This window comes from Gorilla gorilla, chromosome 10 (assembly GCF_029281585.2).
Source record: "Gorilla gorilla gorilla isolate KB3781 chromosome 10, NHGRI_mGorGor1-v2.1_pri, whole genome shotgun sequence".
NCBI lineage: Eukaryota > Metazoa > Chordata > Mammalia > Primates > Hominidae > Gorilla > Gorilla gorilla.
Genome location: NC_073234.2, coordinates 117,033,475 through 117,048,379, shown reverse-complemented (window position 1 = coordinate 117,048,379; position 14,905 = coordinate 117,033,475). Strand labels below are relative to the sequence as shown.

At 38.8% G+C, this 14,905-nt stretch overlaps 1 protein-coding gene across 10 annotated transcripts in view; it reads right to left on the bottom strand.

Moving 5' to 3' along the window:
• MYBPC1 (myosin binding protein C1) overlaps nt 1-14,905 on the bottom strand; it is a 91,053-nt gene that overhangs the window by 60,447 nt on the left and 15,701 nt on the right. For 7 of the 10 annotated variants that reach the window (XM_063694244.1, XM_055358789.2, XM_004053754.5 and 4 more), the window contains exons 2-3: nt 10,987-11,022; nt 8,266-8,307 (exon numbers count right to left, since the gene is read on the bottom strand). The exons of 2 other annotated variants lie outside the window; for them this stretch is intronic. In XM_063694244.1, coding sequence (XP_063550314.1) covers nt 8,266-8,307; nt 10,987-11,022 — 78 coding nt within the window. The remainder of the gene's footprint in view (nt 1-8,265; nt 8,308-10,986; nt 11,023-14,905) is intronic. One more of the 10 variants, XM_055358784.2, reaches the window with a different exon arrangement.

Below are 14,905 nucleotides of genomic sequence, written 5' to 3'. Positions count from 1 at the left end.
CTAGTCAGGAGACCAACCGCAACAAAATGAAAAGCTGCACTAACTAATTAAGAGTATTAGTAACAGATGATGCTGGTGTGAAAAACTTGTATTTTATTCTAGAGCCCTTATAAATAAAATCTCCCCAGTTAGTGTTTATATTATCAGCCAGCGGGTTATTTATCGTGTGGTAGAATGAGGACTTATGCAAGGTATAAATGTGCATGGCATTTCACCACTATGAAAACAAGTGCAGTCCAGTTAGAATAAAACCAACTGGACTCTAAATTACACACACCTTAATGATAAGACTCCCCATCACTTGTGAATGTAAAACATTTAATTTAAAAATGTTAACACTCCAATATATAAAACAGCTATTATGAATGCACCTGGTATATTCTATAGCTGCCAGGTTTATTCTTTTTTTTTTTTTTAAGGGAACTATAAGTTACAGTGTGGCTAAGACTTGTATCTTCATCCTTGAAAAAGCCCACATTCTATCACAGTGATGTATGGTCAGACTTAACAGCCCCGATTTTTAAACACCTGGATCAAGTCATAACCAGTTTTATTGCAAAGGACCCTGTACACATTTATCAATTCTAGTACCTTACTAGTTACCCAGCAAGTCACTAACATACAGAAACATTCATCATGAGAAGCAAGAAACACTACCCATCCCTTCTGCATTTTAGCAACTTGTTACTCCTAAGCAACAGTGCTCACATCACTGAGGTCTGTGAACAAAGCTCACATTTTACATCCTTAAAGAGCATTTGGTGTTATCTGAACCTCTGCTCTGCTCTTCCCAAAGCATAAACTAGTGTTTTTATGAATAATAAAATCTTCGTACTTAAAATACTAGAATATTTGTGAATTTACAGCCTGGGCAACATAACAAGACTCTCTCTGTAAAAAAAAAAAAAATTAATTAATTAGCCGGGCTTGCATATTATTTGCACACTGAGCGCTTGGTAGTGTGTGCCTGTAGTCTTAACCACTTGGGAGGCTGAGGCTAGAGAGTTACTTGAGTCCAGGAATTAGAGGCTGTAGTGAGCCATCATCACGCCACTGTACTCTAGCCTGGATGACACAGCAAGACCCTGACTCTAAAAACAAAAACAAAAGCAAACTAGAATAATTGTGGATTTCAAAATGTAAATGTATACGACTGTACAAACAGGATACAGGAAATACATGCACAGGAATGTTAATTAAAAAGTGCTTTAAAAAATTCCTGACAAAAAGACATAAAATAGTATGTTTTTATATAATCTGTTAGAATATTTACTACAAGTATTACCCGCTGGCCTGAAATTTCTTTTCCCAAACTGTCAAACAGGGATATGTGTTATTACTTTTTAATAAAATTACTAATATAATATATTAATGTCATTACTTCAGAATCCAAGAGGTGATTCACTGGGTCATGTGGGATTTGAGATTCTTAACAGGAAGCTCTCTGTGGTCAAAGAAGCTTGAAAAATGCTAGGCTGGAATTAAATGCTTGTATTTTATTGTTTTGTGTTCATGTGTTTACTGCAGGATATCTCAAAGCTCTCAGTGTGCAAATAATGTGTACTGGAAGTGGGGGTGACAAGAAATGATATGGTCATTAGCACCTCCCAAACTTACTTCATTTTGAATTTTTTCTCCTGAACTAATATGCATGCATTCGCATTCCACAACATTGTGCATTTGCCCGGTATAGGTATTTCTGAGCTATTAGAAGAATTCCGTGATTCAGAAGACTGTGAAATAATTAAAATTTTACATGTTCAAAACTAAAATAGCTTGTAATTTTCCCATGATATTACTTGCCATAGATTTAATTCAGTATTTAGTACTTTATTCTTGTCACCTATTCAGAGGTTTTTATTTACTGAAATATATAAGACTGTTGATTTAAAGTCCTGTAAAAATTAACAGAAATGAAGTTAAAATTCAATCAAGTCCTAGAAAGGAGCTTTCTTTATTAAATGTAAACTAGACGCTTGAACCATTTTGATTCAAATGAACACTTTATAAAGGTTTTGTGGTGGTTTACTTTTTGTTTGTGCACAGAGCATAATGAAACATTGAGTTAATTATCTAGAACACAAAATGAGAAGAGTATTAACTTAACTTTCATGAAACTAAAGTGAAGAAAAATAATCTTGTCTTTAAAAAATTGATTGATGCATAATAATATTTGCACAGATTTATGGGGTACATGTGATGGTTTGTTACATGCATAGAGTATGTAATGATGGCAGTCTGGGTTTTTTAGTTTGTTTTTTGAGACAGAGTCTCCCTCTATCGCCCAGGCTGGAGTGCAGTGGCACAATCTCAGCTCACTGCAACCTCCACCTCACAGTTTCAAGCAATTCTCGTGCCTCAACCTCCTGAGTAGCGGAGACTACAGACGTCTGCCACCACACCCAGCTAATTTTTGTATTCTTAGTAGAGACAGGGTTTCGCCATATTGGCCAGGCTGGTCTTGAACTCCTGGGCTCAGGCAATCCTCCTGCCTTGGCCTCCCAAAGTGCTGGGATTACAGGCATGAGGAGGCACAGCACCCGGCCGGCAATCTGTTTTTTAAGCAAAAATTTGATAGGTGAGTAGTTTCAAAGTCTACTAAATGTTAAGACTATTTGGAGGACATGCACAGTTGTTTTAGACCATGAAGGAATACATATTAATGCAGCGCTTCGGAGTATCATGAAATTGTCTTCGTCTAGATCACCCAACAGTAGTGTCAAATAGCAATTACTTCTCAACTGGCAATCTTGGATTCATTGCACATAAATTTTCAAATTTATGAAAGTGCTAGAAAACATAATCAACATGAGCAAAGTTTACTGTTTCCTTTCTTTTATTTTTATTTATTAATTAATTTTTTTTAGACAGAGTCTCACTCTGTCGCCCAGGCTGGAGTGCAGTGGCACCATCTCAGCTCACTGCAACCTCCGCCTCCCAGGTTCAAGCAATTCTCCTGCCTCAGTCTCCTGAGTGGCTGGAAATACAGGTGCTTGTCACCACGCCTGGCTAATTTTTGTATTTTTATTAGAGATGGGGTTTCACCATGTTGGCTAGGCTGGTCTCAAACTCTTGAGCTCAAGTGATCCTCCTGCCTCAGCCTCCCAAAGTGCTGGGATTACAGGCATGAGCCACCTCGCCCAGCCAGTTTCCTTTCTTTTAAAAGTTGCTTCAGTCCTGGCACTTTTTTTAGATTGGGAAATGTAGTTAAGATATTGGGATTCTGACCTTAAATTCTCAAAAAATTGCCTGGCTTGATTTGGTTGAGTTCGATGAGACTGAAATGTTTAATGGTTCTTATTTTTCATAGAAACCAGGTTCTATTGCTAGGAGGTAGATTGAATATTCAAATCTTTCTGGTTGTGTCCAGTTCAACAACATATATATGAATGACGTAGCATCTTACAACATTTTCAAACAAAACAAAAAATATATGTAAGTCATATTTCATTTTTTTCTATCTAAAAGTGGTGACGATGAATACATAAACATCAGATTTTAGCTTGTTGAAATATGACATACAGGGAAACCACACACTCAGCGTAGCAGGGCTATCTTCCCCCTAGCTACATAGAAGGGCAGTTTACTAAAGCAGAATTTTATTCATCTGTAAGTCATGGGAAAATAGCATTTGTAAGACCATAAAAATGATTCTTTAAACAACTGAAGTTCCCAGAGAAGAACTTCTAGAAAGTAGGGAAAGAACCCAGTCTTATATTACAAGCCTGGGATTTTAAGGGAGTACACATAAATACTTCGTAATATGAGTGAGAGACTTGTAACTGAATAAAAAGCTCCAGAGATAGTAGAATGTGTACATTCTTATAATTATCCAAACTCTCTTGTTGAGATTTAAGAATAAAGACCAAAAGCTTATAAAATTAAAATATATGTGACTTGTAAACAAACAGTGAAATACTGATACAATACCTTGTTTGATTGAGACAAATTCATGAATTCCTCAAGCAGAGTAATCAGTTGTAGTACGTACTGGTGTTTGTGACCAAAATAATAACAGCAATAAAATATGGGAGACAATAACAATAGCTAACATTAATTCATCATGTTTTGAGGCATTCGGTTAATTTATTGCATTTTCTTAATGAGACGATACATGCCTTCACACTTTGATGCTTATAAAACCATGATTTATCCTACAATAAGTACGTACATTTAATGAATTTTTCTTCCTCAAATCTATTAAATCAATCTTGCCTAATAGTGGCTGTGTCTTTGAATTGAAAAGTGTGGTGACATTAATTTTTAACAAAGTTCATTACAAAGAAGTAATGTAATTAGAATACATAGATTAAGCATGGAGAAATTTTAGTAGATGGCTGATTGACACATAAAGGTAAATCATACAAAAATATTTTAGCATGCTAGTAAAAAGCACCAGGGTAATGTTATTGCAGATGTAAAAGAACCTAAATTTTTTTAAAAATCATTCTTTTAAGTTTAAAACAAAATCACATAATTCAGGAGAAAGTGTGTTGGAACTTCTGCTGACTCACTTCCTCATCTGCCAGTCACATTCATGAAAAAGAAAGACTTCATCTCAGGTTATGTGAGATATTTAATACACACAGGGTTCATTCACGATAGTTTATGTGGCGAATGCCTGGGAAAAGAAAATAAGTTTTTATTTCCCTTTTAGCAATTACCAAAAGCAGTAATAAAAAAAGGAAGTAACTTTACCAATTGAAAGATACAGACTCTAAGCTAATAAGATGTAAAAATAAAATATCAGCACTTAGGCATGGAAATGAGTACAGGTCTTCAGAGTGGCCTCTGATTCTAACGCTGCTGTCACTTTTTGGACAAGCCACAGAACCATTTTCAGAACTTTCCACAGGGCCAGCTGTTGAGGCACAGCAGAAACCTACTCCAATTACCCTATGTTCAGACATAGGATGTTGGATCTTAGTTGACAAAAAAAAAGTATGATCCCACTTGATCACCCACATTATTCCCTACACATGGCCCTCTGTGACTCCTGTCTGCTTCCAAAACTGAAATCCACCTTCCTCTGTTGATGGTTGTTCTTCCCCATATAGTGTAACTTGGCTCCAGGAGGGCAGGACCCAGTGCCCAGATCTGTGCCTAGCATGTAGCCAACACTCAGCAAATCTTGCTGAATAAATATGTGCTAGAATAAAAGGCGGATCTTTGGCCCCACTGAGCATACAGAAAAGAATCTATACTTAGTGTTCCATCAATTTGCTACCTATAATTATTATGAAAGAATTCTAAGCCAGGACAGTGTTATTTGTATAAGGGCATTGCCTCCTGGTATGATTCCTCTAAAGGAGATTTGCACATCTAATTTCTGCTATTGCTGCTAGGCTAAACACATTTCTTTATTGTCATCTCTCTTGTTTCAATTCCAGAAGACTTTGCCCAGGTCCCAGGACAAAGTGGTCAGTATTAAGGAACAGGATAGCTGGATGGATAGCCAGATGCAAGCAAGCAAGCAAGCAAACAATCATAAAACCCCGTGCTGGGAAATTGGCTGCTTTCCAGACAGAGACTTTTAGCAAATATGAAAAAGTTGGCAAATCTAATCACAAATACTACTTCTAAGATTAATATTAGAATCTACTCTCTGTGGCTTCAAAAAGCATTTTCAGAACATTTCTGAGCTGTTGCAGAATGATTCAATCAATCTGGGAATGATGTTAAGGCTGGATTGCGATGAATAATATTCTTAATAGTGACAGATTTGGAGCAATTAATTGAATATATGTCAACCAATTAAATAGAAGACCAGTTAAAGTGCTGAAAATGTACCAAAATCCAGGCAAGACCATTTTCAGTAGCTTTAGGCAAGTTGGTCTTACAGTGGAAATCATCCTTCTGTTCTGCAGCAGTGTCTCATTCTAACCCTCAGTGACTAAGAACATACATAGGATGTTCATCCTCCTACCCAGCACACATGTTGAATGGAAATAAAAATCTATCCAGATTACCATTGAATGGTCAGCAGCTAAGCCAGCATGGAAATTCAACTGCTCATTCATTTTGCAAGTATTTATTAGATGATTGCTATGTGCAGCTCTCTGCCAGATGCTGGAGGGAATAAGATGAGGGGGCCAATGTCAAAAAGCTTACAACCTGTTAGGAAAAGGAGTCAACCATTAATGCGCGATTATGTGGAGACAAGAGTGATTGAATGACGGAGGAAACAGGTCCAAGAGAAATCAGGAGAAAGAAGGGGAGATCAAAGTAAGCCAGGATGGTCAGGAGAAAGCTGTTCAAAGAAGTGAAACCTGAGTTGGATGGTTGAAAAAAAAAAATAGACTGACAGTTGGAGGAGGGAGGGAGAGCAGGAGAGTTCTAGCTCATGCTGGAGAAAAGGTAGGTTGCACCCATCAATCCTGTTTATGCTCGTGCAGGGCTCCTTTCTCAACTGGGGATATACAAGTAGCAGTAATTATTGTGTCTACTTTTTGCTTAGGTATTTTCTCTGTCCTTGATGAAGAGGACTGTATATTTATTATAAACTTCCATTCACTTACCTTCTTTATTTAGGGATGTCACTTTCTATCCCAAATTGATTTGCTTCCTAGGTATGTAAGGCAAATACATATATATATACATGTATTTGCCATTATATAATATATGTACAGACACACACACACACACACACACACACACGGCAGTTTTTGTACCTGGGCATGCAACTACATGTGGTCATGGTTTTGCTTATCTTCTGCAAATGTCAGAAAAATGTTACTAATTTCAAAATGCCCTAGTCATCTAGCCTTGCTCTTTCATCATGCTGTGTTCTCCATAAATAAAAGAGTTTTTGTTGGTTGGTTGACTTTAAGGAAAGACATTTTCTCATTTAAGCATACAAGTATAATACGGTGACTTTTCAAATTAAGGGTCAGGCACAGGCTTTGTTTAAACTTTGACAGCTTGCCCTCTGGGATTACATCATCTGCTCTGTTGGTTGAGCCTTGCAGCCTGGCCCAAACACCTTTCCAAATTTGGAAACAGAGGTGTATGCCCATTGGCCTTGTAGAGAATAATGTTACAATAATTTCAGCCAGGATGCCCAAACCTCCTTGAAACCATCCCATGGAAGGAGTTCTAGGAGTTTGCACTGTCTGCATTCCATAAGTAAATAACCTTCAAACTGCGCCCACGTGGCCAGGATTAGTATTCATGTTACTCTCCATGGGAGCCACTGAAGGTCAAGGACAAAGTGAGTATACTAACGTTATGCGTTCATTATGAGAGCATAAGTTCAAGTTAGCTGAAGGAAAGTAATCCAATGTACTGAAAGAAAGAAAAAAGTATTTTACTAATGTATAGGGCACAAGAATATCATAGAAATTAGATAATGAAATATGACACATCAAGAACAAAGAGATACTTAACATGGTTTTGAGCAGTGTCCAGGAAAAAGAGAAACTTCTTGTTGCAGTCAGGAAATAGTTATTCCAAAATTTAAACTTTTTTATTCATTATGCAAATAAAAGGTTCACTTTTAAAAATGACAATACAAACATACACAGCAAAGCTGTCTAATCCACCTTCATGAAACTTCCCTCTATGAAAGACTAATGCTCCTTAGCTTAAGACAGATGGTCAGTAATGATAATCATTTCCTCCACGGTGAGACAAAGGAATTAGCATTTCATGGAGTAATAGAAGTATATGATTAAGATTATTTTCTAAAATGAGACTATCTCCATATAAAGTAAAAATAGGATAATATTACAGGAATAGTTTCCAGTTCAAGAAGGAGCAACATGTTTTCTTAATGTTATATTGTGTATCTGTAGAAATCATTATATAAATCTACATGAATACATAGTCAGTGTTACAAAGTGAGATGCTAGCCTTCAAAATTATTAGTGAACCCTGGAACAGTTGACACAATAACATGAAAACATTTAATTTAAAAAAAAAACGGGTAATTCAGATAATTTTCCCAATTGATATAATCCTAAGAAGACCAAACACTTCTCTTTCTTAGCACGCATGTCGAAACTTGGAAACTACCAATTAATTTGCTGGCATCTCAACAAGTGCTTGTGATATTTTTATCATTGTTTTCTTTTAGAAATACATGTAATGGAAACTTACCAATGCACCATTCGTCATTATACTGATTGGAACTTGCAGATAAGATGCAAAGGCAGAACGAAAGATAATGCAGAGAAATTCTGTGGGGCCACCATGACAATCATTACTGACCTCTTTCTGCTTCTAATTTTGTTGACTTCAGCCTCACTCTCCCTCCCTCCAACTCACCTTTTGCTGGTGTAGTTCCGGCCTCCTTCTCTTTACTTGGTTCTGTGTAGAAAGTACAAGCATATTTTTTAAAGTGTCTTAAAGCATTTTATTGTGTGATGAGCAACGGGGTGGAGAGGGGGAGGGAAGAAATAAATGGCAGCAGAACAGGTCATAAATGATACTGAATACTCATGCTGTACATGAATTATGAATTTAGAAATTATAATTTAGAGCCACACTAAACTTTTAGTGAAAAGCAATTAATCTGATCATTTTTGGAAAAGTACACATAAGAACACTCAATACAGATTTTGTTAAAATGCACTCAATTATACTTGGATCATGTTATATAACATGCTGGAGTAGAATTAGGCAAAAAAAATGTGAGCCACTTTATTTTAGACCTCAACAAGAGACTGACTTTTTAAAGAAAAGTCAGTTTGCCCCATGTAATGATTCCAAGAGTTTGGACTTCTAGATTTTCTAGTAAAGTACAAAATATGTAATTGTGTGCAGCGTATGTTGCTTCAAAGAAAATGTTTCAGTGTCCATGTGAATCTTCTGGATTGGGTTTAGTGGCAATAAATGCAAAACAAGAGCAGTAACATCAGATTCTATCAGTTGAGACCGTCTAGTTTGCATTTCTCTGTGTTTGGGATCATATTAGTTTAGACCTGCAAATGGTATCTGACTTATGGTATCAGTAAGAAAAGAATTGTTTCAAGAATGCATTCTCTTTTTTCAGACTGATGAATGGAGATTCAAATCTCAGTTAACTAAGAAGGACAATTTTAGCAGAATTTGGGAGGAGACATTTGAGCAACAGGAAGTCAATATTGTGCAATGAATATGAAATATGGCATACAAAGGAAACGATAGTGGCTCAGTGGCAGTAACTAATCTGAAAAACAGAAGGGAAAGGTTTGTTTATAATGGCCAGTAGGTTCTCAGTGTACTCAATGTTGGTCAAAGTACATTTGTTATGGGCAAGGAGAAAACATACCAAGGAACAGGAAGATCCTAAGAAGAATGTCACACATCTACACTAGTTTCAAGATCAAGATCTAAAGAAAATAAATCTGAGCTTGCCCCTGTTTGAACTCATATGGCACCGAGCCAGTTTTCGTTCATTTCAACACATAGTAATATTTCTCTATACTGTTTAGGATTTGAGTGTGTGAATCTAGTATTCTTAGCTGGACAAAGGGCCTCTTGTGAGCAGCTAGATTTCTCCAACTGCCCTCCTGAAAAACAATCTCTGCTTGCGCCCAAGAGTTTGAGGCTGCGGTGAGCTGTGATGGTGCCACTGCACTCCAGCTTGGATTGGATAACAGAGCAAGATGCTGTCTCAAGAAAGAGAAAGAAAAGAAAAAAGAAAACAAGGAAAAAAGAAAAACGATCTCCAGGGAGGAAGAGGAAGAGCTTTATAATTGCCTCATAAGTTTTTGTGTGAAAAGATGATTAGAAACTGAGACCTTCTCCAAACTCCTGCTTTCACCTAAGCTGGACCAGGTCTACAGTCACCTGCTGGCTTCATAACACATTCCCAGTTTAAGCAACCCACAAGTAATCACATACTGCTTGGTGTGGGGGGGCGGGGGGGGGGGGCGGGGGGTTCTTATAATATTGCCTAATGTTTTAATGTTTTGGCTGCATTTTATTTAATTGTTTCCCAGGCTGTATTCTATTTTCTACTCGGCTGCAAACAAACTGAATACAGGGAGATGTTTTCTATATAGAGTTCCCCACTACATCTGGTACAATATGCTTGCACCTAGCTACCAATACGTACATGATAGGTATGTCTGAATCCCTCTGAAGGGTTAGGTCAGAGTTGTGCACAGGGTAAATACCTAGTGAATAATTATTGAGTGGGATGCCAGTTTCTCATCCTTTTCAAGGAGGAAGAGGGATGAGAAAGGCCACTTTGGAGTCTTTATGGGAAAATGCACATGATTTTGGTTGCTTCCATCTTGGGGCTATTTGGCTGATAAATGACCCTGAAGAGCCATGTTGGGAGTTTAAGCCACGTTGAGCTTTCAATCTTTCAATCTTTCAATTTTCTTTTCTTCTTTAGGTGTATGTGGACATAAAAACAAGCTTCATATATTGTGTGTCATAGGGGACTGCCCTACCTGCCAAGGGTCTCACTGGATCTCTGTACTCGTTTCCTGTTGCCAGCTGGTGGACAACATGGTGCTAAGAACTCAAGAAGTTGGTCCTCACGTTGAACCTCAGAGGTCACCAAACCTTTCTGGATAGCTGCTAGGGAGTTTCTGGAGGTGCTCAATAGTGACATATGTCAAGTTGAGAAGGGACAGCTGATCTTCCAGGGTAGAGATGGATCCACTCCCCACTCTCATAAAGAAGATGTGGGTTTGGTTGACCTTCACTGTATAGGAAAAAGCCTCACAAATTCTTCAGCCCCTTGGATGGAGGCTCAGCCTCCACACTGTAAAATGCGGACATAATAACTTTTACATAATTTGAAAGGTTTCATAAGAATTGTCCCCCTAATATATATGAAGTGCCATCCAAATTAGATTAACACAAGAGGATTATATAAACACAGTGTATTATTTTTATTATTCTCAACTTATCACAATGGTCACCATCCAACTTCTCAGTAGGAGTTAGGTTAAAGCTCACAGCTCACAGCACCCGTGGAGGCCAAATCATGCTGGGATGGACCCTCTGTATTTGCAGCCCAAACGTGTGTGAGTGAGTGTTTTTACTCACCTTCCGGGGGTGGGGCTGGGGCTGGCACTTCATTTTCTAGAAATGGAAAGAGTCATGGAAATGTCAGGCTCATTTATCACAGAGAAGAACTGCTTTCTACAGCCCCAGGCAGCTTCTGCTGCAGGCAGCCATCTCACCTGTGTGTACTCACAAGAGGGATGGAGGAGGGAAACACATTCTCTCTTCTCTCTCTCTCTCTCTCTCACACACACACACATACACACACCCTACTGCATCAAGAGGCCCAAGACATACATGCTGCCATTTATGTGTGGTATATAGATTTCCAGGAGGTGGCATGGTGTAGTGATGGAAAGATAAAGGTAGAATGAAGATCCGAGTGTCCTTGCCACTTAGTTATCCCCTCCAGAGGCAGGCCGGGCATTTACTTGTGCTGAGCCTGTTTTCCTGCCTCTAGAGAAATGGTCGCATCTTATATGGGCAGGACTGCTGTTAGGATGAAGTGAAACACAATGGGTAGCAAGCATATGGTGAGCATATCCCATAGAGTCTAAGGTAAGGTCGGTGCAGAAATGAGACCCCTTTTTCCCAGAAAGCAAGAGCACCACTGCATCGCCAACATTGTTCTGCCTGCATGAGAGACACTTTCTGAACGCAGATGACATGAAAGTCCTCTGGCTTTGCAGTACTTTGTTGTAGTTGTTTTACAAGGACGGTGCAATTCACTGGGAAACAGAATTAAGCCCTCTCAGAGTCGTTTCTGGAAGCATACGTGCTTGGAGTAGATTCCCACCTACACCTATCCAAAATTTTCCAAGCTCTGGTTTTGAGGTTTGGTTTTGGTTTACCTGGCTTTGGATGTCTGGTTATTACAGAACAGTCTGGCTATGAAGTCTGACAAAGAAACTTCTGTTAAAGAACATACTATTTCCAAGTAGGTAAAGGCATCCGCATGAACAAAGAGCATAGCATTTCCCGTGCCAAATCCATGTGGATGCCCAGAATTGGGAATTAGTGACATGTGAGTATCACTCACTCATGAACCATCTGCTTCATCTCCAGGACAAGAAGAGGCAGTTAATGAAGGTGATCGCTTCTAAAATTATCTTCTACTTGATTACTAAATAAAATATAAAGATAGCAAAGTTTTTGTATTATAGGCACATTGTGGAATCCTGGGAGTCTTTGTCAGCATATGGGATTTTCCACATTTTTTTCCACAAGTGACTCTTGTGAAGCAGGGCGGACGATGCCCCATAACAAGCAGTTTGGCGAAACAGTCACCACTATGTGTAGGCCAAATGCCCCGTTCTAGTCTAGGAAGGCTGGAATGAGCATAGAAAAATGAATGGATTGCACCGTAACAGAAATCAAGAAAACAGCAATGCAGGCCTGCCAGGATGCAATAATGTCTTTTTCCATCACTCATTTTGTGGCTAGTATAAACTCCAATTGATTGTTTTTTAAAAACTTTTATTCAGATGGCCATAAATAAGTTTATTACTATTTACTAGTGAGGGAGAAGGATATATATAACCAAAAGACAAAAAACATAAACTTATAGATGGACAGAAGAAAACGTGGCAGGATGTGATGTAATTTGCAGATACAGTGAAAACACAAATGTCCCTTGGATGGCATTGTCAGAAATGTTTTTGTTTCTTCACTACATCATGGAAAGAATCACTAGGGTTATCGTCAACCAAAACATGAAACTGTCAGTCAAAGCATTTTATTTTCAGAGATCTGAGTGCAGAAATGGAAATCTAATATTGTCCTCTTGGCTTTGAATAAGTTGTTGCAGCACACGGATATCAGAATACTGAGAGCGAGATGCCAATTTCTTTGACACGCTATCTTTCAGACTGGGCCATTGCCATGCCATGCCCAAGGACTTCTTCCTGGCTCTGTCTACAGACAAGTTTCTCATCCCTCCAGTCTCCTTTCTCCACAGCTGCAGAAGTTATTTATCCTACAACTGTGTTTCATCCCATTATTCTACTTGAAAGTGTTTCTATTATTATTTGGTTAGGTCTACACTCCCCAGGTTCACATTCAAAGCCGTTGTTCATGGGCACTTCTTCCTCTCCCTTCTCTTACTACGTCCCAGTGGCCTCTCTGTTCTAGAGCCATTTCTGTTCACCTTCTGACCTTTCTGCCACTGTTCTTCCCAGCAGACCTCCTGCTTTTTCTGAGCATGTGATGGAGTCAGACTTAGGTCTGAATCCTGACTCTGCCTTATTCATTGTGCAATCATGGGCAATTCCTTAATCTCTAACAGCCTTGCGCTCTTCTTCTGTGAAATAAGAATAACAAGATAAATAACCTCTTAGGGTGCCAATTCTATGTAAGATGCATAGGGTAGTTCCTGCTATGTAGAAAGAGCTCTATAATTGACAGAACGAACTGTTACCATTACTATCATTTGGCAATCTTTATCCTTATTGCCAATATTTTTCTCAAGGCTCTCAGAGCTGATTATTCTTTTTTTTTTTTTTTCTTTTTTTTTGAGATGGAGTCTCGCTCTGTCGCCAGGCTGGAGTGCAGTGGCATGACCTTGGCTCACTGCAACGTCCACCTCCTGGGTTCAAGCAATTCTCCTGCCTCAGCCTCCCGAGTAGCTGGGACTATAGGTGCATGCCACCATGCCCAGCTAATTTTTGTATTTTTAGTAGAGACAGGGTTTCACCATGTTGGCCAGGATGGTCTCAATCTCTTGACCTCGTGATCCGCCTGCCTCAGCCTCCCAAAATGCTGGGATTACAGGCGTGAGCCACTGTGCCCGGCCAGAGCTGATTATTCTATTCTGTTCTTCTTCCTTATTCTTTTGCATTCTGGACCACATCATAACACATTCTCTTTTCACTATGACTTAATTATTTTCTAATAGTCTCTGTATATTTATGTTTCTGTTTCTCCCCATCTAAACAAAGCCAGGGATCTTTCCTTCCTTTCTTATCTCCCTGGTATCTCATTTTATTGCTGAAAACACATTAAATGCATAGAGAATTGATACAAAAGAATTAAGGAGGGCTTCTTTTGGTGGTTGAACATCTATTAAATTGATCATACTTGTTTAGCATCTATGTGACCAATTCCCATTTTTTAAGGGTAACCGTAGTTGCTTAAAATCCAACTAAGGCCAATGGTGAATTCTAATCAAATACGTAAAAGAGAATCATCTTGGGCACTAAATCTGTAAATGTTCCCTAAATATACATTCTCCATTTCCATTTTGTCTGTAGCCCCCATGGGCTATGTAACAGACCAAAAACCAAAATGATAAGTTAAAGGGCTTAATTCAACTTCCACTGAATCCACAAAATATTGGTCATGAATAGCCAACTCTATCAGAGAGAATGGCAGAAACATTATAGGATATTAGGACTGCTAGGACCGTTGTGGGATGGTTGCAGGGAGTAGAAATAGGAAAATGTACACCGGCCTGTAAATAGGCAGATCCAGAAATTTTTCTTCTCAAAATTACAGAAACCTCTTTACTTTATAGCCAGTGAAGGAGTAAATACATTGCAACCCCTTATTAGAACCCACTGCATGTAGGACCTAGTGCATATTAATTCTTATAATCCTTACAACTCTGTGAAATCAGTACTATGATTATCTCCATTTTGCAAGTGGGAACTGAGGCTCTTTGAGATCCCACAGCCCAGGGAGGGTGGAACCAGGCTGTAATCCAGGCTTGCTTGACTCAGAGCCTGGGCTCTGCAGCCCGGGCCTGCACTTCCTTTCCCTGCTACCTATGTTGGACAAGGCAGAGGAGGACTGGTGGACTTCTCAGAGCAATTACACCGTTTTCCCCACTGAATTGCTTGGTCTTGTTCTCAAGACCACATAGCCTCATATGGATGTTGCCCTCCCTATTTGTAGGAGTGGGGTGCACATCGATTTCCTCAAGTATGAGATAGAAATAATAGCACAGCCTAACTCAGGGGTTATT